A 25,894-nucleotide genomic window follows, 5' to 3' on the forward strand; every position below is an offset into this window, starting at 1 on the left:
GCTGCTGCAGCTGTTCTTTCCTGCGAGCAGCCCTGCGCGCATGCGCACTTAGCACAGGCTCCTCGGGAACCTCCTCATCACTGCTGCCAGCCCCAACAATCTGTGAAGGCAGCAGTCCACTCCCTAATGGTTCTGGCCCGGTCATCTGAGTCCTTGCTTTCCTCAGTTGTCTGCACCTGCTGCCGGCTAACCACAACAGCCACCTATAAAACCTTTTATATGCATTTTATTTATAAGATGTTCTTCTTGTCCCCCAAAGGCTGGCTGCCTGTCCTGGCAGTCGGTCCAGCTGGAAGGCAGAGATAAATCCTGATTGTCGTGTTTTCTTGTTTGCAGAACAAAAATCCACCTTATTGCCAAGGCGAGTACAATGTTTACAGCACCTTCCAGAGCCATGAACCTGAATTTGACTATTTGAAGAGTTTGGAAATAGAGGAAAAAATAAACAAGATAAAATGGTTGCCGCAGCAGAACGCAGCCCACGCTCTTCTCTCAACGAACGGTAAAAAACTGTAGGATCAACCCTGTTAATAGTCTGGTGGGTAGATATCAGGTGTGACAATCTTGAATTCCCATGAGCTTTGCTGACCCACAAAATATGCCCCATGGGGCAGAAAATGTTCCCTCCCCAGGTGAGCTACAGGAATAGAAGCCCCCACCCCAACAGGATAGAGTATCCAGGACACCAAATCCTCAAATTTTCTGCCTAAAGTCCTTTGCATTCTTGATGGAGTACGGCAGCTTCACCCCCGCAATCTCCACCCTAGATTAATGTTTACCTGTGCACTCTGGAGTGGGCGGGATCTTAATTAGGGATAATTTTGTGGGTACAGCTTATATTGAGCGCAGGTGTAAAAGTCAAGCTAGGACTTACTTTCAGAGTAGGTCATATTTTCAGGGAAACAGGGTACTTGGGGATGAAAAATAAAATGAGAAGTGTTTTGAAAACTCCCAAATCCTCCAGTATTCCCATACATTTCCCATAGATTTATTTCTAGCCATAGCTAATGAACGTCTATGCCAGAAACTTGGTTCTAATGGTTTCTTTTTTAAAAAAATATCTATTTAAAGCAGGTGATAAATAAACAAACTGTCATGACCTTGTTAGAGTCAGACTCTGAGGGAGAGGAGGAACAACCAACAGGGAGTGGAGGTGTGGCTCTGGAGGTTGTGGAGGAGGATGGTGAAGGGCAGAGGCCAGCTGGGCAATCAGAGGAAGAACCAGGCCCATCCCCTCTTCATCCTAGGACATGTGGGGAGGAATGGAGAAAGGAATAACATGGCTTATGAGAGAGGAAGCGGCCATGATCCCCCTCATTGGTTGCAGCTGAGGAGAATAGTATATAAGAGAGACAGTTAAAACACAGCGTTGCCAGAAGCAAAGCGTGTGTTGTTTTGGGCTGAAGTCATCTTGGTTGGCGTCCTTCCAACAGACTGTGCCTTGTTATCTCCTTGCATCCTGGTCTGTTGTGGAAATTCCTTCATTGTAGTTTGTTGTGGTTTTTTATTTCACCTCTATCTGCTCATTAATTTTGGACAGTATTGCTTTCTTTTGAAGACTATCTTTGAATACGTTTTATCTCCAACTGAGAATTATTGAACAGTGGGGCCAAGTTGGAGGCATTAAAGGACATTTATTCACACAAGCCATTCATTTGTACGATAAAAAATAACTTTTATAAGTATGTATAGTCTCAGCTTACGACTGCAATTCAGCCCAACGTTTCTGTTGCTAAGTGAGACAGTTGGTAGGTGAGTTTTGCCCCCATTTTATGACCTTTCTCACCAGTGACATTAAGTGAATCGCTGCCATTTTTATGTAAGTAACCCAGTTGTTAAGAGAATCTGGCTTCCTGCAATGTCTTTGTCTGTGCAAAAGGTGATCGTATAACCCCGGGACAGTGCAATTGTCATAAATATGAGCGTCCAGATTTTGATCCCTTGACCATGGAGATATTGCATCAGTCATAGGTGTGAAACACGGTCATAAAATAGAGGAGAAGGTGGAGTTTCACCTTTTTATTCAGTGCCATTGTAACTTTGGGTCCATAAATCAACTGTTGCAAGTTGAGAAAAATACCTATATTGTATTTAAAAACAAAAGGGATGACACCAAAAGATGAATGTGTTTCTTTTCATAACTATGATGGCTTTTTGGTTTCTTTGAAGATAAAACTATTAAATTGTGGAAGATTACCGAGCGAGATAAGAAACCCGAGGGATATAATTTAAAAGATGAGGAAGGAAAGCTCAAGGAATTATCTATGGTGACCTCACTTCAGGTGGGTGCTTGGAATATTTTTGTTTTTTCCGTGTTTAGATTGTAATTCTTTCTCCAATTTAAAACACCCCTTGCACGGTTTCAATTCAGGGGAGCCCTTTAGCCAGGGGTGGGATTCTACTGGTTCAGGCTGGTTCGGGTGAAACGGTAGCTCCGATGATCAGCTTTGAGCGAATCGGTTCGTTCCGACGATTAGCTGTTGAGCCCATCTGCCTGCCTGGGCTCTGGTCTGTGCTTTGTTTACGGGTTTTCCACCTCAGCTGATTCGCCTGGCACAGCAGATTGCTGTGCATCAACTGTTTTACACACAGGGCTTACAGCAGAAGGTGAGTCGCAAATTCTGCGTGCGCAGGTGAAGCGTGCGCTCACCGAACCAGTTGTTACACCAGTTGAATCCCACCCCTGCCTTTAGCTGAAATGCCATGGCATCCGAGAAAGATTTGGATATATTTATTCACTCCCTTCAGTGAATAAATATTCACGTTTATTCACGTGTTTACTTATTATTTTTATTGCATGGATGTATCTCTATACCGGGACCTGGGAATGGGAGCTTAACTCCTGCTTCTGATTATTGATCCGATCCAAAACCGAACGGAAGTGAAAGCGAAGTGCAAATTCTATGCCCTGGAAAAGTTGGCAGCACCAAATTTAGCAAAAATCTGTCCATCTTGAGTAGCCCAGTGGTGGGCTGCTACTAGTTTGGACTGGTTCTAATGAACTGGTTGTTCCGATGATCAGCTGGCCCCACCCAGCCACCTCCACCCTATCCTGTTCTATATTTCCATCTTTTTCAGCTCAGCTGATTCACACAGCACAGTGGTTTACCATGCCTCAGCTGTTTTACTTACCGGGGCCGCCCTGTAGAGGTTCCAATTGGTGTTTTTGGAATGCTGCATGCGCTCACAGAACCGGTTGTTAAACTGTTTGCATCTGTAGCCCGCAACAGATTATTTATTGTGGGACAGGAAGACACTCTCACAAAATGCCCTCAGATCGATGCAAATGTATTTCACACTTATCTCCTTTTTTTGGAACCATAAAAACCGTGGCACACCCAACTTGTATTTTCACGTGCCTCTTAGAACAAAGTTCTCCTTGTTTTATCTGATTTAGCTTCCACACCCTCGGCCCTCGCGGAGGCAAAGCATCTCAAATCCTGCACCAAGACCCTATAGATGCATCCAGGGCCACTTTGTGAGGAATACAGATAGCCCTCGACTTACGACAGTTCATTTAGTGACCGTTTGAACTTACAATGGCATTGAAAAACAATGGGTTAAGGCCATTGTTCAGACTTACGATCCCAGGTTTGTTTGTTTTTTGAGACATAGAGGTAGGTTTTTGCAAAACGTTGCACAGGACGTCCTCGACTTTGCAACGGCAAGTGAGCCCAGAATTTATGTTGCTAAGTGAGAAATCCGTTAAGTGAGCTTCATCCCTTTTATGACTCTCCCTGCCCTCTTTGTTAAGGGAATCCCAGGGGTGGTTCAATGAGTCACATGGTTGTTCAGCGAATCTGGCTTCCCTCCCCCGCTGCCCTCGATAGAGGAGTCAGTTGCCAAGCGCCTGGATCATGTGCCCCTAGGGAGGCAGCAAAGGTTGTGAGGGTGAAAAACGGCGGTAAGTCACTTTTTTTCTAGCGCCATTTTAACTTCGAATGGTCACTAAGTGAAGTGTTGTAACTCGAGGGCTACCTGTACGGTAGTCTCAGGGGTGGCCTTCAAAACATTGAGCAACCGGTTCTCTGCCCAGTTCCTGGGTGGGTGTGGCCATAGTGGGTGTGGCCCAGTCAGCCACCTCCACCTGGGGGGGGGGCATTTTTGCCCTCCCCTGGCTCTAGAGGCATCCCTCGACCCTCCAGGAGGGCAAAAACAGCCTCCCCTGGGCTTCGGAGGATCTCTCTGAGCCCATTTCCGGCCTTCGCAGAGCCTGCGGGGGGGGGGCGCCCATTTTTGTGCCCTCCACGAGCCTCTGCATGGGCCCTGCACTTACCTGGGATCCAAAACAGACCACTTGGGGACTCCTTGGAGGGGGAGGGGTGGGGTGGACGGGGCCAGCCGGTCATTGGAACTACTGGTTCAAAGAATCAGATGTAAAATTAACATCCGGTTCGGCTGAACCAGTGAGAACCGGGAGCGGCCCACCCCCTGGGTACGCTCCCATTCCCAAGCCCTTGAAGAAGAAACCTGTTCTGTTTATTTCCGCAGGTGCCTGTGCTGAAGCCCACTGACTTGATGGTTGAAGTCAGCCCCAGGAAAGTTTTTGCAAATGGCCACACCTATCACGTGAATTCCATTTCGGTCAACAGCGATTGTGAGACTTATATGTCGGCCGACGATCTCAGGATTAACCTTTGGCACTTAGCTATCACCGACCGAAGCTTCAGTATCCTTGGCGCCGCTTCCCACTCTCCCCTGTGAGAGGCGGGATCACCCATAGATTTCGGGCCCCTGAGATGCAAACCAACACCTGCGTCCCATGCAACGGATTCCCCACGTCTCCGTTATGCGTATAAACAGTCCTACTAAGTGCCGCGGTGGTGCAGTGGTTAGAGCAGGGGTGGGCTGCTACTGGTTTGGACTGAACCCTTACCTCTGGCCACCAGTTGGCCCTGCCCGCCTGCCCCTGCCATAGCCTGTCCTATATTTCCATGTTTTGCAGCCCAGCTGATTCGCGCGGCACAGTGGTTGGCTGCACCTCAGCTGTTTTATTCTACTGGGGCTGCAGTAGAAGTGATATTTTAGAGCCGAAAATGAGTGATTTTCAAATGCTGCATACCCTCACCAAGCCAATTGTTACACCGGTTGAATCCCACCACTGGGTTAGAGTGCAGTATTGTAGGCTACTTCTGCTGACCGCCGGCTGCCTGCAATTTGGCAGTTTGATCCTGACCAGCTCAAAGGTTGCCTTGGCCTTCCCTCCTTCCGAGGTCAGGAAAACGAGGCCCCAGATTCTTGGCGGTGAGAGGCTGACTCTGCAAACTGCTTAGAGAGGCCTGTAAAGCACTGAGAAGCTGTATATAAGTCTAAGTGCTAGGCCTACTCTCCCAGAATACTATGGCCTCTTTTTTTCTCACGCACTCCAAGATTACAAAAAACTTCCCTTGGCCATTCCTTGTTCCTCTGCCTTGTCTGCTCTCCTTTCAGATCCCTTTGTCTCTCTCATGGAGGGTATCCCTTTCCCTGGAACACTTGATTGTCCCTTCCCTAGGGACGAGCTTCTCTATTTTCCCCCAGACACACAAAGAGAGAGAGGAACATGCCATAACTTTCCGCTCCATGTCCCACGTATAAAATCATTGCTAGAAAAATGAATGGTTGCAGAACAGGAGCGGGGAACGAGAGTCGTTTTATGACTTGTGGACTTCAACTCCCAGAATTCCCGAGCCATCAAGGGTGAGGAACTATGTGTGGCCCCTTTATGACTGGTGGACTTCAACTCCCAGAATTCCCGAGCCATCAAGGGTGAGGAACTATGTGTGGCCCCTTTATGACTTGTGGACTTCAACTCCCAGAATTCCCGAGCCATCAAGGGTGAGGAACTATGTATGGCCTCTTTATGACTTGTGGACTTCAACTCCCAGAATTCCCGAGCCATCAAGGGTGAGGAACTATGTGTGGCCCCTTTATGACTGGTGGACTTCAACTCCCAGAATTCCTGAGCCATCAAGGGTGGGGAACTATGTATGGCCCCTTTATGACTTGTGGACTTCAACTCCCAGAATTCCTGAGCCATCAAGGGTAAGGAACTATGTGTGGCCCCTTTATGACTTGTGGACTTCAACTCCCAGAATTCTCGAGCCATCAAGGGTGGGGAACTATGTATGGCCTCTTTATGACTTGTGGACTTCAACTCCCAGAATTCTCGAGCCATCAAGGGTGGGGAACTATGTATGGCCTCTTTATGACTTGTGGACTTCAACTCCCAGAATTCCTGAGCCATCAGGGGTGTGGAACAAGTCCCAGAATTCTTGAGTCAATGGGGTGATGAACAATGGCCTGTTTATGACTTTTGGACTTCAACTCCCAGAATTCCTGAGCCAGCATTTCTTTTTTTATTTTTATTTTTAGACAAACATACACAAACAAAACCTAAAACCATCTTCCAGTTACATACATACAGTATGTCGGTTGGTTACAAATCTTTTGTGCATCCTCTTCGGAGTCCTCACTTAAGTTTGTATAAATTCTCATATTATCAGTCTAATATATGTTACATTATTATCATTATTAATCATTTATTTGACTAAACTATTATACCATCATTTTATATGAGATATTCCAATTTTTAAATTGATCTGTATTATAACAATTCATGGCTGGCTCAGGAATTCTGGGAATTGAAGTCCACAAGTCATGAAGGGGCCACAGTTCCCCACCTCCGCTCTAGACAACGGAGGGTTATGATTGTGGTGGAATAGCCAGCTAGGCTGGAGTGACGGCGTGAAGAGACGGCTGAGCTTGGAGTCCTTGCGTTGCAGGGAGCGGCATCGATCTCTCCAGAATCCCTGAAGCCTTATCCGACCATTCCCAAGAGGACGCAATCATCCTGGCAAGATTCTTGTAATACAGACACCAAGCAATGAAGGGTCTGCTTGAGAGTGGTCACGAGAGGTTCTTGGTTGCAGGCGCATAAGCAATTATTTTCCTTAACCGGCCTTCCCTACGCAGACATTGTGGACATAAAACCCGACAACATGGAAGACCTGACCGAAGTCATCACTGCCTCGGAGTTCCATCCCCACCATTGCAACCTCTTTGTCTACAGCAGCAGCAAGGGGTCCCTCCGGCTGTGTGACATGAGGGCCTCGGCGCTCTGCGACAAGCATTTCAAGAGTAGGTTACGGAGGCGCCTTCTCTCAGTGGGGCAGCAGGGCATGACGAGACATTTTGTTGGGGCGGGGGGGGAGCAGACATCCAAAGGGTTCTTGGCAGGGGTGGGACGCTGGGGTTTGCAGAGGTTCAAGAGAGCCCCCCGCTAAGATTCTGTGTGGTTTGGAGAACCCCCAAATCCCACTTCTGTCTGGCCCTACCCACCCCGCCCCTCCCAGGAGTGCCCACATCCCCCTGTTTTGGATGCCGTTAAGTGCAGGGTGCGTGCGGAGGCTCAGGAGGGCAAAAAAAAAATGTCTTCCTGTGGCTTGAGAAGGACGAGGGTAGCGGAGTCTGTCCCTTCTCAGCTGCAAGGGGGGGCGGGGGGATGGCCAGATTTGCAATTATTATTATTTTTAAGTATTTTTATTGTACTTTTTCCTTTATTGTACATCACATTTCCAGTTTTGCAATGGCGGCGTACTGTCTATATCAAGTCCTTTTAAAATATACATCGTATTATACACCCTGGTTATAACGTGCGCATGTGCAGAGGTGCACGGCACACACGGGGGGTGTTTCATGCACACATGTGCAGGGGGGGGCGGGAGGGTCGCACACGCAATGCATTATGGGTGCCAGCACACATAATTGACAGACCTGATGTAGAATAAAACCAGAGAGGAATGGCCTCTCTGGTTTTATCTCAGGACCCATTTTTGAGCTGAGACATTTTGGACAAGAGGTGAACTCCACACCACAAGACCTGGAAAGGATGAATTGGAGGAGAGGCTCCCTTGTATGAGCATGACAAGTGGAAACAGGCAAAATACATCACAAAATGTGAGGCGTTAAATGTCGTAGAAAAAGCAGCTGTGTAGAAATGTGACGTACTGTACTACTCCTAAATTTATTTTCTTTCTTTCCTTCCTTCCTTCCTTCCTTCCTTCCTTCCTTCCTTCCTTCCTTCCTTCCTTCCTTCCTTCCTCCCTTCCCTTCCCTTCCCTTCCCTTCCCTTCCCTTCCCTCCCTTTCTCTTCTCTCCTCCCTCCCTCCTTCCCTTCCTTCCCCAGTTTTTGAAGAACCAGAAGATCCCAGCAGCCGTTCCTTTTTCTCTGAAATTATTTCTTCGGTGTCAGATGTCAAGTTCAGCCACAGTGGGCGCTACTTGCTAGCAAGGGATTACCTCACTGTCAAAGTTTGGGATCTGAATATGGAAACAAAGCCTATAGAAATATATCAGGTATTTTCCCCGTGTCTTTTTAGGAACCGTGCCATGAAAGTGATGTGACTGGCTAGGTCTGTCGGCACCACTGTGTCAGAGAGGTGTGGCCACATAAGAAATGTTCTGTCCCAGAGGGATTGGGGTGGGGGCGGCTTTGTTTTCGCCAAAGCCCACCTATCCCGGAGGCTCCCCAAACAATGAACTGAAGCAAGAGGAAACCAATGGTCCCCCCCCCCTTTCTCTCCCACCCTCCTTCTCCTTCCATCCCTCTCTTTTCCTCCTTCCCTCTCTCTCCCTCTTTCTCCTTCTCCCTCTCTTCCTCCCTTTCTCTCCCCCATCCTCCTTCCCTCCCTCCCTTTCTCCATCTCCCTGTCTTCCTCCTTCCCTCTCCCTGCTTCCTTCCCGCTCTCCCTCCCTCTCCTCTTTCTCCCTCCTTCCGTCCCTCTCCCTTCTTCCCTCTCCTCTCCCTCCCTCTCCCTCCCTCTCCTTCCCTCTCTCCCTCTTCCTCCTCCCTTCCCTCTCCTCTCCCTCCTTCTCTTCCTCTCCCTCCCTCCCTCTCTCTCCCCCCTCTCTCTTTTTCCTTCCCTCTCTCCTTAATCACGTTTCCCTCTTTAAAACTATGTACAGGTAGTCGTTCATTTACAATAGTTCATTAGTGACCAATTCAAAATTACAAGGGCAGTGGAAAAAAATGACTTCTGACCGTTTTTCACTGTTATGACCTTTGCAGCATCTCCGTGATGACAAATTCGGACACTTGTTGACTGGCTCATACTTACGACCGTCGCTGTGTCCCCTGATCCCCTTTGGCGACCTTCTCACAAACAAAGTCCATGGGGGAGCCACTTAACAACCAAGTTACTAACTGATCAACTGCAGCTGCTCACTTAACCACCGAGGCAAGGAAGGTCGTGAAATGGGACGAAAAAAAATCAATGAACCAACGTCTCTCTTCACAAGAGGGAGGTTGGGCTCAATTGAGGTCGTAAGTCGAGGATGTCCTGTACTTCTCCCTGCTAGAAAAAGAAAATGGACCAGAAACTTGTTTTTTGTTTTGTTAGGTCTTTCCTTCTTTTTTATGTGAGCGTGGCCGTAATTTTTCCGACTCAGGGTGATGAATGAGAAGACCCAGCCAAGTTATGCAAAGGGTTAATTGAGCTAATGAATGGGATCTTGAATCAAACTCTACAACAGGGGTCCCCAAACTTGGCAACTTAAAGACTTGTGGACTTCAACTCCCAGAATTGAGTTCGATCCAAGGTAGAGGCAGATATTTCTCTCTCTGGGTGCTCGGAGAATATATCTGCCGAACAAAACTCTGCATTGGTGACAGGAAGAGCATCCGGCCAGTAAACCCTTTGCTAACTCCATTCAGTTGCCCAGACTCCACCCCACAAGGGATTATGGGGTCATTAAAAGAAGATAAGGCTACAAGAGCTACCGTTAAATAGTCTGACCTTGAAGAATGACATGCCTCTTTTTCTGCCCCAAACAGGTTCATGATTACCTTAGAAGCAAGTTGTGTTCACTCTATGAAAATGACTGCATCTTCGACAAATTTGAATGTGCATGGAATGGGTCCGACAGGTAATAGCAATAGCACTTAAGACGTCTATACCGCTTTGTAGTGATTTACACCTGGGTCTAAGCAGTTTACAGAGTCAGCCTCTTGCCCCCAACCAACTGGGTCCTCCTTTTACCGACCTCGGAAGGAGGGAAGGCTGAGTCAACTTTGAGCTGGTCAGGATCGAACTGCTGGCAGTCAGCAGAGTTTGCCTGCAATATTATAGGCAAGGGGCAGGAAGGAAGGGAGGGAAGGAGGGAGAAAGGGAAGGAGGGAGGGCTAGCAATAGCACTTTGACTTATATACCGCTTCACAGTGCTTTCCGGTCCCCTTTAAGCAGTTTACAGTCAGCCTCTTGCCCCCAACAATCTGGGTTTTCATTTGACCGACCTTGGAAGGACAGAAGGCTGAGTCAACCTTGAGCTGGTCAGGATCGAACTGCTGGCAGTCGGCAGACTGCTTTCTAACCACTGCACACCATGGAAGTTTATTTTATTTTATTGTCATTGCACCTCGTACAACGAAATTAAATACCATCGTTGTAGAGAAGGAAGGAAGGAAGGAAGGAAGGAAGGAAGGAAGGAAGGAAGGAAGGAAGGACTAACAATAACACTTATATACTGCTTTCCAGCTCTAAGTGGTTTACAGAGTCAGCCTCTTGCTCCCAACAATCTGGGTCCTTATTTGACTGACCTGGGAAGGACAGAAGGCTGTATCTACCTTGAGCCAGCCAGGATCGAATTGCTAGCTGTGGGCAGAATTAGACTGCAATACTGCATTCTAACCATGGGAGGAAGGAGGGAGGAAGGACTACCAATAGCACTTAAGAGTTATATATCGCTTTCCAGCTCTCTCTAAGCAGTTTACAGAGTCAGCCTCTTGCCATCAACAATCTAGATCCTCGTTTTACCAACCTCGGAAGGATGGCAGACTGAGTCAACCTTGAATGGGTCAGAATCCGATTTCTGGCAGTTGGCAGAGTCAGCCTGCAATACTGCATTCTCACCACTGCACCACCATGGCTCTGTAATGCCTCCACAGACACCCCATTTAATGTCTTGGGGTGACTGTCAGTAACTCCTCTGCCCTAGCCAGCTGTCTTTGGCCACCCAGTAACAAAAGGTCCAGCAGCTTTTCAAAGGTGGCCAGTAGGAACCAGGCAGCTCCCGACCTCTTTGCTGAGGGTGTATGCAGGGTTACCTCCACAGCCCCCCCCTCTCCCCCCAAAAAAAGGTCTTGGAAGAAGAAGGAAAATGAGGAAAAGCTGGATGGAAACCAATTCTCCCAGGCCTGGCGATGATTTGAAGGCAATGAATCATCTGCTATGTCTGGGGGTCAGACTGCGGTAGGCTGCTGGTGGTTCGCACTGGTTCTGGCGGACTGATAGTTAAGATTAGGTCCAGTTCTGCGAGCCGGCAAATCCTACCACTGGCTGGCTCTGCCCCTGCCCATTTTTGGCCTGGTTTTTGGGCCGTTTTTAGGCTGTTTTCAGGTCAAAAATTGTCTGAAAAATGCCCCAAAATGGACTGTTTTTTGGGAAGTTTTCAGGCTGTTTTTGGCCCAAAGGCCCCAAAATGGCCCCCAAATGGTCTGAAAATGTCTCCCAAAACATCCTGAATAACAGCCCAAAGGCCCAAAACTGGCCTGAAAATATCCCCAAAACAGGCCAAAAAATGAGTGGGGACGGGACCAGCCAGTGGTGGGATTAGCCCCAGCTGGCTGAATCCGAGTGGCTGAGAGGCGGGGCTGGGTGTGATGAGTGACATCACCATCCCAGTCACATGACCAACCAGCCATGCCTACCCAGCCAGAACCGGGTATTAAAATTTTTTGCAGGCCACCACTGGGAGGGGTCTTTATCCTTCCCTTTCACAGTGGCTTCCCAGGAAGGCTGTGCACAAGAGAACGTCTTTATACAGCGGTCCTCTCTCTTCTTCATGATGGCCTTTCGGAGTCGGTGTTTTCCGCCTGCAGATGTCACCAACTGAAGCTGCACAAACCATGCTGGCAGCCTCCCAATGTGGGGCCGAGGGCTGCAGCGCAGGGAATTTCCTCTCCTTCCTGGCCAGCTAACTAATCTCTCTGCTCTCCTTCTCCTGCAGCGTCATCATGACCGGGGCCTACAACAACTTTTTCCGAATGTTCGACCGAAACACGAAGCGCGACGTGACGTTGGAGGCCTCCCGCGAGAACAGCAAGCCTCGGGCGGTCCTGAAACCTCGCCGTGTGTGTGCCGGGGGCAAGAGGCGGAAAGATGATATCAGCGCCGATAGCCTGGACTTCACCAAAAAAATTTTGCACACTGCCTGGCACCCCACGGAGAATATCATTGCTATTGCGGCCACAAACAATCTGTATATCTTTCAAGACAAAATGAACACGGAAGTGCATTAGGGTTCCTTTGGAGGGAGACATGTCTTTGGACCAATACTGCTACTTGCTTGATGAGAGAAAGGCCTTTATTGGGAAGTACACACCCTGCAAATCAACGGAGCTTACTCCCCAATAAATGTCTGCAGCAATAAGATGTATGTGGATTAATTATTCCGTGACTCACCACCCAGTCTTTTGATGACCATTCTATATTTTAATTCATTGCAACCACCATACAGTCGTCTCAAAAATAAATTCTCCTTATGACCAGGTGTCTGTTTCATTACTCATCATTTTATTCCGGTTTCTGAAAGACTCTTGGGTAGTCACAGGGTGGCGGGAAAGCCAATCAATCCAGAGGAAAGTTGTTCGATATGGTCCTTGTGATCCGATGTCATAACCCCAACGTGATGCTGGGGTAAATATATGGCACCCAGCTTCATCCTGCTGACCCAGCCGGCCTTGAGAAAAATCTTTAAAAGAGGGAAACTAAACTCTTAAAATATAATTGGCATTTAAGCTGTCGGCGTGAGCTCCGAGCTTGGCGATTTGGCTGCAAACATTTTGTCCGTTTGAGGAGACGTCGTCAGTGCGCTTTGAATTGGGTTCGTCGCCAAGGACAATTCAAAGTGCCCTGAGGACGTCTCCTCGAAAGGGGACGAAACGTTTGCAGCCAAATCACCAAGCTCAGAGCTCAAACCGACAGCCTAATCACCAACCCGAGCTACTAATATTCAAACACATTTCAGAATTGGTATCCTCAATTCAAAGAGCGGAGAGGCGGCTTGGGATATCGGCGGGCTTGGATGTCGGTGGGCTTCTGCAAATTTCTTGGATTTGCTCTCCTCCCAATCTCAGAGAAACCCTAATGATTAGGAATAATGGTGAATAATTGGGCAAGGCTCTCTATTCAAACCAGGCTGATAAAAGACTCAGAAGGAGCGGGTGAGGTAGAGCCATTAACCCAGAACTGAGGACAACTTGACTTGACCTCAGAGTAAGGTGAGGCGTGCTTCAAAACCTCCAGTGGCTACTCCATGCATGATGCAGAATCTGGTATGTTAACATACTACATGCATATGAAGGGTACAAAAAAAGAGACGACAATAAGTGTGTGTCATATTTTTAAATCATTATTTTATGCTTGTGATCAAAAAGGACAAATTCATCTCCAGATGTTCATTACCATTTCCAGAGTTAAGCAATCGTGCTTATCACTTAAACCATTTCCTTTCCTCCTCCTTTCTGGAAGAAAAAAAAAAAAAAAACGAGGACGGGACGAAGGCCCCTTCCTCAGGAAAAAAAAAAAAAACACACCCAATTGTACCGTTGAATTAACTCGATTCTGTTCGCAGGATGTAATTATTGGCAGAGAATTTATTTCCTCCACAGTTCGTGGGCTTAGGAGCGAAGGGAGAACAGAAGCTCATGGTTTCGTGGCGCCTGGCACAAGTCGTAAATTGGAACATTTGTGCCCAGGTTTCATCACGCACCCTCGTTTTAACATCAGTGTGAGTGTTCCAGCTGAGTATTTCACCTGTGGAACACTGTCAATTTTTGAGAATAAATAGAAGGCAAAGTTGTGGGTTTAGCATCTTTGGTTAGATAGGTTAGTCCTTTAGAATATCCTTCCTTAGGCTTTCAATCAGTAAGCCGCTCGTCATCCTTCTAAATGTAGAGTCCGCTGTGCGAGGCAGAAAAATTATTAGGACTGCAGGATAACGTACCGCGCTAAAGGCCGTTCAATCTGATTGCGACAACCAAGAGCGGGCATTAACAACCAGAGCTTAAGAGGCAACGGACAGGAAAGGGGAGAATAAAAAATTGAAGGCAAATCTTACGGCTTTCTGAACTGTGTTCCGCCAGTCGTGCTCCACTTTAACGTGCCGGCCGGCCGGGGAGAGTTTCGACAGGCAGTTCAAGCAGGAAAGAGCCTTCAGCTCAAAGACCGGCCACTTGCTCCCCAGGCGGCCTTCCAGGATGGTGCTGAACTCAACCAAGCTGCCCTGCCTCAGGTTCAGCAGCACCTGCTTGAACTCATTGCTGGCCTTCAACACAATGTCCTTGGTGACGTCGTCCACCTCGGGGCCCCGGTTGCCATTCTCGCCACCAAGGGGCATGCCTACGGTTATTTCAAATTTATACCGGTCGAACCTCTTGATGTGACAGTCGTGTTTGGCCAAGTACTTCAAGCGACAGAGCTCCTCCTCCTCCAAGGTGGCGTTTCTGGGGTCGCAAGCGGGATACGTTTCTCCATACAAACATCTCAGCCAGTCCCCAAGGAAAAAGGGAAGCATATTTATGGCGGACTCGGCACTGTTCTCAATGCTGGTCACTCGGACGTACTTGAATCGCCCGGTCCAGGTGACTCGGTGGCCTTCCAGATGACTGCATAAAATTTGAGTTCGCGCCATGTTGGTTTCCTTCCAAGCCCGGGGCCCGCAGAGAAACCCGTACTGATTCCACGTCAACGTCGAGTTGTACACTTTCATCCCTTCTGAGCGATAGACATAAAACCAGCAGAAGAGGACAATGGCGGAAAGCCACACCAGAATAAGTTTCACAATTGAACTCTTGGTTAGGGACGTCACCATCTCGACGATGGAGACTCTGGCCCGCGTGCAAAAGTGGAAGAGCAAAGGAACCGCGCAAAGGAGGAGAGTGACCAGGACCTTGGTCAGCTCCAGCGTTATCAGCCATCGTAGGAAGTGGAAAAGGCACATCAGGGCGACGCCCAACATTAACACCGGAAGGGCAAAGAGGAATAAAAAGTAGCCCACGGAAGCCCGAAGGAGACCAAGCCCGGTCGATTCCTGCAGAATCACGACAGAGAGTTCACACCACATGAAGCAGACCAAGTAAGGAACCAAGTAGCAATAGGTGCCTTTAAATTTCTTCAGTTGTGCCATGCGATAAAAAAGGTAGAACAAGTAGAGGAACAAGAGGCAAGGGAGGCTGAGGTTCAGCACCAGGACGCTGCCGAGGGGAAGACTGTAAAATGTTTTACCCAGGAGCTTCACGTAACCCCAGTGCTCGGGGGCCCCTTGCAGTAGGCAGAGGGCCCCCGCCGTCACCTCGGTCATCAGGGCCCTTTGCGTGTAGGGCTCCGCACTGGTGCACAAGCTCATGTAACTTGTCACCATGAAGAAAACGGAAACGGTGGCCAGCTCGGAGCAGGGCATCCATTCCTTGCTGGCTATCGGGAAGGAAAAAAGGACGAAGAGGACCGAGAGCAGGAAATGGAGATAAGGCTCCAGGTGATTCCAGGTGAAATTCCCTTCTGCCTCATCGACGTCCAGATTGGGCTCGAAACGGAGGAGGATGTCCGTGAGGGTGCGGAAGTTCTCCCAAGCTTTGCTGTCCTGAAAGACTTTCAGGGTGCAAATCACCATGGAAATGAAAGAGAGGTAGAAAATCACGAGGGGGATGAAGAAGGCGAAGAAGTCGATGGTCAGGTTGCTGAGGATGAAGAAGAAGATCAGGGCATTGATCTGGTGGGTTGGGATGATGGTGGACAACCAGTGCATGCCAGCTTTGGAGGCCACCTCGATCAGGTGCTCTTTCATTTCCATGATGGCGTGGAGGGGATACTTGATGATCTGGAAAGAGAGGCAGGGGTGAGATTCATCCGGTACGGAACAGTTAAGGCAAACTGGTAGTTCCGGCGATGGTTTGACCCCATCCACCCGCCTCTGTGCTATTCTGTCCTATATTTCCTTTGTTTGAAGCCCAGCAGATCGGCGCAGCAGCGCGGATTGCTGGGGCTGCTTGCTATTTTCAAACGCATTGCGTGCGCGCTCCCTGAACCGGTTGTTACAGCAGTTGGATCCCACCACTGAAGAGAGCCCATGCATGGGTCATCCCAAGCAGCAGAGAGGCTCAAATGAACCTCGAGTTGTCTTTCTGGACAAGACTGGCAAGCTGGCTAGGATAGGAAACAAACTAAGCTCCGAAACAACACGTCCCAAGGCCCAGGCTTTGTCCCATCAGACAAAACAACGTGCTGGGAGTGACCGCACAGGGATCTTCCCAGGGGACAGAAGAGGCCCAACGGCACCTGTTTAGTCCAGTGGCAGGCCACGAGAGATTGGAAAAGGGTAGCTAAATCTGCAAAGAGTGGGTGGGCTGCAGCCAAGGCCCACCCACTCTAATCTGTTGCCCAATCAAGGTTGGGAAGCGCGTCTGAAGCGGTACACAGATCTCTTGAGGGCGCTGCCCAGGAGCTGAAGACCATACTTAACCACAACTCGGTGACCAACGGGCTGAATTTCAACAAAGCACGCTCTTCCCTTTTTCACCCCCCTAAATATGGTTGGGAAGGAGGGTGGGAAGCCTTGGTAAGACCCACCTTTTGGCTCTGCACCTGAGGCTGGGTGATCCCAGCGCCCCCACGACCTACGACCTGAAACTGGGCCTTCTGGAGACTCTCCAATGAAAGGGGCTCTTTCTCCCACCTGGTCCACGCTTGCCAGGTTCTCCCTCCTTTGTGGGCTGTTCTCCGGGAACCCTTTCAGGGTCCTCTCTGCGTCCTCCACCCTCCCTGACCAAAGGGGGCAGGGGGCGGGGACCAGTATGGCTTCGAAGCCCTCCAGCTCTTCACCTTTTGTCGGAACGGAAGCTCTTCGGGGCTCTTTCCTGTCAGCTCATCGTCATCGTCATCCTGAGGGATCATGCTTGATGGGATGATACCCTTGGCATACTTCTTGGTTATTTCAACGAAGTCATCCAAGGCGATATAGTTCTTAGCTAAAAAGCATTCAAGAGGAAAAAAAATCTCTATGGTTCCTCCTGAGCAGAAGGCCGGAGAAGGGTCTAAAGAGGAGAGAGTCCCACCCAGGCAGCCTTTCCCTACCTTCGCTGCTAACCAATCTCTCCAGCATCCTTCTTTGCTTCTGGACGGTCTTTGGAAGCGGCCCCGAACGCTGTTCTCCTTGGCCTGTTTTCACGGAAACACAGGTCGGTGTGAAGAGTTTTAATGGGAAGCGGGACACAAAGGGTTAAAACCAGAGGTGGTATTCAGCCGGTTCGGACAGGTTCTAGCGAACCGGTAGCGGAAATTTTGAGTAGTTTGGAGAACCAGCAAATACCACTTCTGACTGGCCCCGCCCCCATCTCTCCTCTGCCTCCTGAGCCCCGGCTGATTGGCTGGGTCTTCTTTGGTTGCCCTGCACAGGAGAACAGAGCTGGAAAGCTGGTTAGTGGGGTGGAGCAGAAATGGGGATTTTGCAGTAACCTTCCCCCTTTACTCCCTTGTTCCTTAACTGTTCCTTTCTCCTGGCAGCTCTGTGCATGTGCACACTGGGAACAGGCTCCAGCTGTTCTTCTTTCCCACTGAACTCCGACTCCGAAGGCAGCTGATAACTGTCGGACGGCCCTGGCCCCATCTCTGCCTCCGACGCAGAGCCCTTGTCAGAGCCTTCCCCAGACTCCAGGACTGGCCCATGTTCCTCCCCAACCTCCTCACTGTCTTGAGTCTGCTGCCAGCTCCGCTGGAGGGCCACAACAAAACTGTTGTAAGTCGAGGAATACCCCTAAGTTATTTATTAAATTTATAAACCACCCATCTTGCTATCCCAAGCAACTCTGGTTTAGCACACAGCTTTAACGTGCAAATGAACGATACAGACCCTCGCTGTCCACTTCGCCAACATTTTCTAACAGTTCTGAAACAGCCAGTTCCTTTTTCTTTTTCGGGTTTAATTTCGAGTAGATGACCAAAGCTGCTTTCCTCACTGCTCTTTCCAAATTAGTCTCATGTAATAATTTCTTCACCTCTTGCACATTTTCTGAAGTGATGCCTGAAGAAGAAGAAGAAGAAGGGTGTGTGTGTGTGGAATTGCAAAGGTTAGATTTGACTCCCCACCCCCGGTTGCAAAACCTCTCTATGGAGGTTTCTGTCCTGCTCTACAGAGTGAAGAGTTGGGATTTTCGGACAGAAAGCCACTTGAAGAGACTGGAAGCATTTGAAATGTGGATTTACAGGAGGTGTTATGTATGAGTTGAGTATAAAAAAATCAGAAATGAGGAGCGGATAAGTGTCACGCGCCCGTCGGAGTCTGAATCCAAGGAAGAAGCCAAACAGCTGACAGGGAATGGAAGTGTGGCTCCGTTGGCTGTGGAGGAGGCTGGGGAAGGGCAAAGTCCAGCTGGGCAGAGCAGGGAAAAGTAGAACAAGGGAGAGGGAGTTCAAAGGAACACCCAGGACCACCCCGTCTTCATCCTAGGGCACATAGAGAGGAAAGGAGAAGAGAGCAACGTGGATTGCGTGGCTTACGGGGGAGGAAAGGGCCCTGATTCCCTTCCATAGCCACAGCTGGGAAGACATAAGGGAAGTGTATAAGAAAGGCAGGCTGCGTCCGGGAGACTGCTGGGAACAAACGTGACTTTATCCTGTGTTGTCGTGGCTTATCTGTGTTCCTGGCATCTTCCCAACCATGTGAGTTTTACCGTGCCTTCAAGTCTGAAATTCGTGCTCCTGCCCTGCCAAACTAATTACTTCAGTTTGGCTTGTTTGGACTTTAAGTTACAGTTTGTGTTGACCATGTTTTGGACTTGATTCTCTGCAGCCAAAGGCTGTTCCTGGGAGAGTTTTTCTCCAGCCAGAAGGTAACCAGGACATTGTGGTGAAGTTGGAGCTAATAAAGGGACTCTTACTGATTTTCTGACTGTGTTGCCTTTGTGCCATGCCCCGGGTCATCACAATAAGCTGCCTGGGAAAGCCAAGGGAAATCATCAAAACCATTAAAAAGCAGAATATTTCGGGCATGGGATGCGACACCTGGAAAAATATGACCTACTTCACTTAATCCTCCAAGGAAAGATTGAAAGTTGACGAGGTCCAGGCAGAAGAACAACATCGTGGCTTCAAAATCTAAGGGCAGTGATGGGCTCCTGCCTGTTCGGACCGTTTCATGCAAACCGGTAGTTTTGATCACTGGCTGGAAGTACAGGCAATCCTCGACTTAGGACCAAAACTGAGCCCCAGATTTTCTTCTTACTAAGTGAGGCGCTTTTTAAGTGGATTTTGCCCCATTTTACAACCTTTCCTGCCGCAGCTATTAAGTGAAATGCTGCAGTCGCTAAGACAGTACCACGGCTGTGAAGTGGAGGTGGCTCCTCGTTAACGTTGACCGTTGGAAGTGATCCCTGTGGCCTAAAGGGCGCCTCAACGGTCATTAATAGGAACCAATTGCTGAGCGTCTGAATTTTGGTCGCACGATCACGGGAAAGAGTCAAAGGTTGGAAAACAGATACGAGTCCTCGTTTTCAACTCTGAACGGTCGGCGAACAAACAGCTGTAAGTCGAGGACTGCCGGTGAGCGTGAAAACGTGCTCCTACCTTTTCCTTCTGCCAAACAGGTTCGCAGGATCTGGAGGGCTTCCTTCTGCCCCTGTTTGGCCGCCAGGATCAGCCACTCCACGGCGCTGCAGCTGTTCAGCTCCTCATCCTGCTCTCCGGCCAGCGTCAGGTAATGCTTCCCCACCTGCGAAAAACGGGAGATTTTTAACCCTCATTTCAGTCGGGAAAATGCGTTCCTTACTTAATGAACTGCAGGGATTCACTTAACATCCAGGTCATAAAACGGGGCTAAACTCACTCAACAAATGTCTTGCTCAGCAACGGATATTTTGGGCTCAACTGTGGTCATAAGCTGAGGGCAACCTGTAATATCTAGGAAGACGGTAATCTTCATGGCCTTCTAGAGCGCTTGTTATAATATATAATTTATAGTATGTAATATGTAATGTGTAATGCATAATGTATAATATATAAGGTTTAATGCAAAATATATAATATATAGTATAAATCTATATGAATATATTATATATATCATATTATATATAACATCTACCATAATATGTAACGTGCAACGTATAGTGTATAATATATAAGGTGTAATGCATAACGTATCATATATAGTATAAATATATATATTATATTATATTATACATATTATATGATATATTATATAAGACATATTAAATAATGTATATCTACTGTAGTATGTAATGCGTAACATATAATGTATAATATATAATATGTAATGTGTACATAATATATTATATACAGTATATGAATATTATATATTATATATACAATATACTGTATATTATATTATACAATATTCATGTATTATATATTATAAATATATAATATATATTTACATTATACCTATTATATATCACACATTATATAATATATATCTATCATAGTATGTAATGTGTAACATGTAATATATAATATGTAATGTGTAATGCATAATATATAATATATAGTATATATAGTATATTTATATTATATAATATAAATAAATATATATATAATATTTAGATGACATATATTATATATTACTTATTATATCATATACTGTATAATATAATACATTATATATATATTATTTTACTCTTCACTTAGCAACTTTTCAAAAGTACAGCAGCACTGAAGAAAAGTGATTTATGATCGTTTTTCACTCTTACGACCGTTGCAGCATCCGCATGATCACCTGATCATAATCCAGACGCTTGGCCACTGGTTCATACTTACGACGGTCGCAGTGTCCCAAGGTCACATGAACCCCTGATGAGACCTTCCGACAAGCAAAATCAATAGGGGAAGCCAGATTCACTTAACAACCGTGTTACTAATCTAATGATTGTGGCGATTCACTTAACGGCTTGGGCAAGAAAGGTCATAAAAAGGGGGCAAAACTCCCTTAATAAATGTCTTGCTTAACGACAGACATGTGGGGCTCAATTGTGGTGGTAAGTTGAGGAAGTACCTGCAATGTCTAGGAAAACTTCTGTATCTAGAGCCCCTGTTTACTTATTATTTAACTCTTGTGTTCCTTTGCGATGCCTCCTCCTCGTCTCTATTATTTCCTTAAAATGTTTAACGAAGAAAAGGTAAAGACAGCAAGAAAGCATGCGCGATATAACCTCTGTCTGCGACTTCGGTTCTCCAGCTTTTGCTCTGGCCAACAGTTCCTCAAAACCGGCGGCATCCATCGTGGGTTTCTACAAAAGCCAGGAGAGAGAGAGACAGAGAGACAGAGGGGAGACACACAAAGACAGAGACACACACACACACAGAGAGAGGGAGACAGAGAGATGAGAGAGAGAAAGAGAGAGGTGGGGAAAGACAGAGGAGAGACAGAGACAGAGAAGGGGGGAAGAAAGAGAGAGAGGCAGAGACAGAGGGGAGACACACAGAGACAGACAGACAGACAGACACACACACACACAGAGGGAGACAGAGAGATGAGAGAGAGAAAGAGAGAGGTGGGGAGAGACAGAGGAGAGAGAGGGAGAGAGAGAGAAAGAGAAACAGAGAGAGATAGAGAGGGGCAGTGAGACAGAGAGAAAAAGACACAGAGAGAGGGAGAGAGAGAGAGACTGAGACGAGAGAGGGGGAGGGAGGGAGAGAGAGAGAGAGAGAGATATCCCAGTTTTACTCACAGTCCTGCGATCTCCCCCCCCCCACCGCAAGTTCTAGAATCCGGTGGGTCACCAAGAGGGCAAAGCAGACAGCTGGGCCCAAGTATCAATTTGCTCATCCTGCAGTGCCAAAGGCCTTCCGGTGACACCCTCCTTGGAAAAGGAGTCTTTTAAGAAAAAACCATTTCCCTTGGATGGCATCGAGTAGCGAGGCAACGTGAACACCTACCGAAGAAGAGACTTGATTTGTGATCCTAAGATACGTCTCACACACTTAAAAAGGGAGACCAGAATGCGCAGCCATTTGTCGTCCTTGAAAACTTTCCAGGAGAGAAATCCCAATATAGACAATAATGAGGGAGCTTAGCTGCCGCCTGCTCGCCTCTTAGACCAACTTGTGAACTCTAAAACTATTTTAATGTCATATGCTGTTGTCATTTCACAACATTAAACAATCTATATTTCTTTGGCAACAAGGTCAAGAGTTTAAATATTTGACCAGCAGTAAACTTTTATCTGAAGTGTTTATCTCCACCTCTCAGTTCTATCACTTACAAATCATCTCCAAAACAACATGTTGACGGAGATGAAATTAAACGAGGGGTTACAACCAGGTGTGGGCTGCTGGGTGTTCATGGGGGTTGAGGAGAACCTATCTATCTATCTATCTATCTATCTATCTATCTATCTATCTACCTACCTATCTATTTTTCTTTCTTTCTATCTATCTATCTATCTATCTATCTATCTATCTATCTATCTATCTATCTATCTATCTATCTATCTATCTATCTATCTATCTATCTATCTATCTATCTATCTATCTATCTACCTATCTATCTATATCTTTTATATCTATCTATCTATCTATCTATCTATCTATCTATCTATCTATCTATCTATCTATCTTTCTATCTTGTCTCTGTATCTATCTACCTACTTACCTATCTATTCTACCTTTTCTGTCTATCTATTCTATGTATCTATATCTACCTACCTACCTATTCTCTCTCTCTCTCTCTACCTACCTACATCTCCATCGATCTATTATCTATTTATCTATCTATATCTCCATCTCCATCAATCTATTCTCCCTCCCTCTCTGTCTCTCTTTCTCTCTCTCTCTCCCTACCGCCCCCCCCCACTCTTGATCCTGGCTTGGCCAAACCTCTCCAGGAGGTTTACTTGGGAGGGCCTAACTCCCTCAGTCGCTGGCCCCTTTTAAGGATGTGCTGGGACTGGCTGCCCCCCCGCTCCTTCCGCCCCCTCCCTGCCCCCTCCACCCTCCGCTCCTTCTTCCTAAGTGGAGCTGAGCGCCATCCTCCCTCCCTCCCTCCCTCCCTCCCTCCCTCCCTCCCCAGAGGCATCATCAATGGCAGCTGCTGAGTCCAGTCCTGTCCAGTCATGAGGCCGGAGGGATTGGCTCAATTTCCTGGTCATCTTTTTTTTAAAAAACACCTTGTTTCCCCCACCCCACTATATTCTCTCCCCCCCCATTGCAATGGCGTCTGCAACCGTTTTGCCAGCTGAGCGATGCTACCGGAGAGCTGGACAGGGAGGGGAGGGGGTTGTGGGGGAGGAGGGGGCTTTCTCTGCCTTTCCAGGGTGGGCATTGGGGGTGGGGGGAGGGAGAAATTAGAGCACCTGCAGCTTGTAATGCCTCACCCCACCTGGCCATTTGTCAGAAATGGTGTAGGGTCTCCTGTTTGGGCGGGGGGGTTGGACTAGATGACCTCCAAGGTCCCTTTCCAGCTCTGTTAATCTGTCAATTAATTTACCATCCCTGGAGGCTTCTCAAGAAAAGACTTGACTGCCATGAGTCAGGAATGGTGTGGGGTGGGGGGTTGGACTAGATGACCTCCAAGGTCCCTTCCAACTCGATTAATCTATATGTAGCTAAGACGCCCCGGAGAACCCAGAGCCCAGCCCTCTCTCCACCTGGCCAACCCCCGCTTAGACCTTCCCCTGCAAGGGGGGGGGAATCAAAGCCTCGCGAGTGTCCCTGGCCACCCCCACCCCCAAAAAAACCCACCCCGCGACCCACCTTTCCCAGTTCCCGGCCGGCAGGCAAGCCAAGACTCGGGAACCCGCGGCGCGCGCCCTAGCTCGGCGGGGACGCGCATTCCAGGAAGAGGGAGCCGGAGAGAAACCCCCGCCCGCCAGCCCACCCACCTACCTTCCCTGCCTGGCTTGCTTGCTGCTGCGGCTGCTGCGGCTTCCCGGCTCGCCCTTGGCCGCGATCCTGGGCCCTTCTCGCCTGCCCTGCGCCGACGGGAAGGCGGGCGGGCGGGCGAGCGGGATCCCCGGGGAGGAGGAGCCGGCGCTTGGGTAGCTCTGCCCTCGCCCGGGCGGGACTGGGGGGCGGAGAGACGGCGGAGCCTCGAAGCCCAATTAGAGAGGGGAGAGGAGGGTGGAGGGGAGGATGGAGGGCTGCCGGGTCCGAAGCCGCCTCTCATCTTCTTCTCTTCATCTTCTCATCCTTCCTGGGACATTTATTCCTTTTTTCTTTTCTTTTTTTACAGAGCGGTGAAATTCTCCAACACTGGTGTGTGTGTGTGTCTTTAAATAAAAATGTGATCTCTCTCTCTCTCTCTCTAACTATCTATATCTATCTATTTATCGTTTTCTCTCTCTCTTTCTCTCTGTTTCTCTCTCTCTCTCTAACTCTCTCTCTCTCTCTATATATATATTTATCTCTTTCTCTCTGTTTCTCTCTCTCTCTCTCTATCTCTATATTTATCGCTTTCTCTCTCTCTTTCTCTCTGTTTCTGTCTCTCTCTCTCTAACTATATATCTATATTTATCTCTCTCTTTCTCTCTCTCTCTAACTATCTCTCTCTCTATATATATATTTATCTCTTTCTCTCTGTTTCTCTCTCTCTCTCTGTTATGTCCTGAGGACTCAAGGAGTTCTCACTCAGGTCCACTCACTTTGTGTGGGCGTTATTCCCCCATTCCCATTGGTCAGTTCTCCCCAGCAGCCAGCTATAAAAGCAGGCTGCGGGGTCCAACTGGCTGCTGATTGCTGCGAGCCAGTTCCAGGCTTGCAAGCACGGTCAGCCCTTTATTTGTAAAATAAAGAACTGTTGCACTCATGCTCTGGTTCAGCCTCTCATTGCTCAAACTTAACACTGGCGACGAGGATGGGATGGCTACCAGAAGCACCTTGCAACCGCTGAGTCACTAGCCACCGATCTACAGCCCAGAGAGAGCGATCGGCTGGCAACAAGGAAACGCTGATCCGCAGCCAGAGAGAGCGGTCAGCTAGCGAAACGAGCGATCAAAAGAGCAAACGCAGATCCGCAGCCAGAGAAAGCGGTCTGAGTCAAATAGTTAGAAGCGTCTGTAGCCGCTTGTTAGCCTCGCTACGGGGAAAGTGAAGCGCTGCAAGCCGCAGCCGCTCTGCATTTGGCGCGAAATTCAAACGGGTGTCATTTGAATTTCGAGCCAGTAGGAATCACAGCACAGCGCTGTAGAGAGTCACTAACGCCCACTTTTTTGGCGCGAATCAAGACACCTCCAACGGCTAGCAGCCAACGTGGTAACCCAGAGAGAGAGAAAGAGAGGGTAGCAAAAAACCTCTCCAGAGCTGATATCACTAGTAACTCACGAGCGTTCGTAGTCCCAGAGATTTCTCCGCAGGTAGCCCAGCCGTTCCAGCACCATGAGTTCCAATCCAGTATTTCCGGCGTTTAAACCAGACGAAGAGAAGTGGGAATCGTATAAGAATCGTTTCAATCATTACATCGATGCGGTCGGCCTGTCGGATGCGGAGAGCATCGGAAAAATCCTATTTCCTAATCTACTGCGGAGCCACCGTTTACGATACCGCTGCAGCACTCGTGGCGCCGAGAGAATTAAAAACGTTCCGTGGTCCGAGTTGCTTGAGATCCTCACAAACCACTACGCTCCCAGGCCTTCACAAATCGCCAGGAGGTTCACGTTCGAATGAGGAAGCAATCAAGTAAGGAGACCATCAACCAATATATGGCCGCCCTCAGAACAGCAGCCCTGCACTGCGGGTTTGGAACATACCTGGAGGACATGCTCCTCGATCAATTGGTTTGTGGGGTCAAGGATCTCAACCTACAGAGCGACTGCTAGCTAAAAAGACCTCAACCTCGCGCAAGCGTAGAGGAGGCCCTAGCAGCCGAGCTAGCAACGAACTCAGCCACCGAAATTCAGGGCCCAAGCGCCAAACTA

General features: G+C 48.2%; 2 protein-coding genes across 6 annotated transcripts in view; one reads left to right on the top strand and one right to left on the bottom strand.

Annotated features, from left to right (window-relative positions):
• PPP2R2C (protein phosphatase 2 regulatory subunit Bgamma) overlaps positions 1-12,528 on the top strand; it is a 39,256-nt gene extending 26,728 nt beyond the window's left edge. For both annotated transcript variants that reach the window (XM_087936556.1, XM_087936555.1), the window contains 7 exons: positions 337-502; positions 2,170-2,282; positions 4,492-4,669; positions 6,955-7,119; positions 8,168-8,337; positions 9,815-9,906; positions 11,986-12,528. In XM_087936556.1, coding sequence (XP_087792682.1) covers positions 337-502; positions 2,170-2,282; positions 4,492-4,669; positions 6,955-7,119; positions 8,168-8,337; positions 9,815-9,906; positions 11,986-12,277 — 1,176 coding nt within the window. In that variant the 3' untranslated portion in view covers positions 12,278-12,528. The remainder of the gene's footprint in view (positions 1-336; positions 503-2,169; positions 2,283-4,491; positions 4,670-6,954; positions 7,120-8,167; positions 8,338-9,814; positions 9,907-11,985) is intronic.
• An 848-nt stretch (positions 12,529-13,376) lies between these two features.
• On the bottom strand, positions 13,377-24,004 carry WFS1 (wolframin ER transmembrane glycoprotein). 4 transcript variants are annotated; one of them, XM_087936547.1, is made up of 7 exons: positions 23,868-24,004; positions 21,194-21,271; positions 19,596-19,740; positions 17,884-18,054; positions 17,109-17,192; positions 16,857-17,002; positions 13,377-15,855 (listed from the first exon to the last, which is right to left on the bottom strand). In XM_087936547.1, the coding sequence occupies exons 2-7, from the start codon at positions 21,260-21,262 to the stop codon at positions 14,044-14,046; spliced, it is 2,427 nt and encodes an 808-aa protein (XP_087792673.1). In that variant the 5' UTR covers positions 21,263-21,271; positions 23,868-24,004; the 3' UTR covers positions 13,377-14,043. The 4 variants fall into 4 exon arrangements, with proteins under 4 accessions (XP_087792673.1, XP_087792675.1, XP_087792676.1 ...); XM_087936549.1 differs by lacking the exon at positions 23,868-24,004 and adding an exon at positions 23,736-23,832; XM_087936550.1 differs by lacking the exon at positions 23,868-24,004 and adding an exon at positions 21,921-21,986.
• Between the last annotated feature and the right edge of the window lie 1,890 nt (positions 24,005-25,894).

The sequence above is a fragment of the Pseudonaja textilis genome, chromosome 6 (assembly GCF_049901715.1).
Source record: "Pseudonaja textilis isolate UNSWEBS1 chromosome 6, rPseTex1.2, whole genome shotgun sequence".
In the NCBI taxonomy this organism is placed as follows: Eukaryota; Metazoa; Chordata; class Lepidosauria; order Squamata; family Elapidae; genus Pseudonaja; species Pseudonaja textilis.

Bases quoted from the DNA above. Each gene is read 5' to 3' on its own strand.
- WFS1 (XM_087936547.1), bottom strand. From the start codon at position 21,262: ATGGATGCCGCCGGTTTTGAGGAACTGTTGGCCAGAGCAAAAGCTGGA. The intron at 18,055-19,595 runs GTAGGAGCACGT...CTTCTTCTTCAG, and splicing joins CTGTTTGGCAGAAGGAAAAG to GCATCACTTCAGAAAATGTG. The intron at 15,856-16,856 runs GTGAAGAGCTGG...CTCTCTTTCCAG, and splicing joins AGCTTCCGTTCCGACAAAAG to ATCATCAAGTATCCCCTCCA.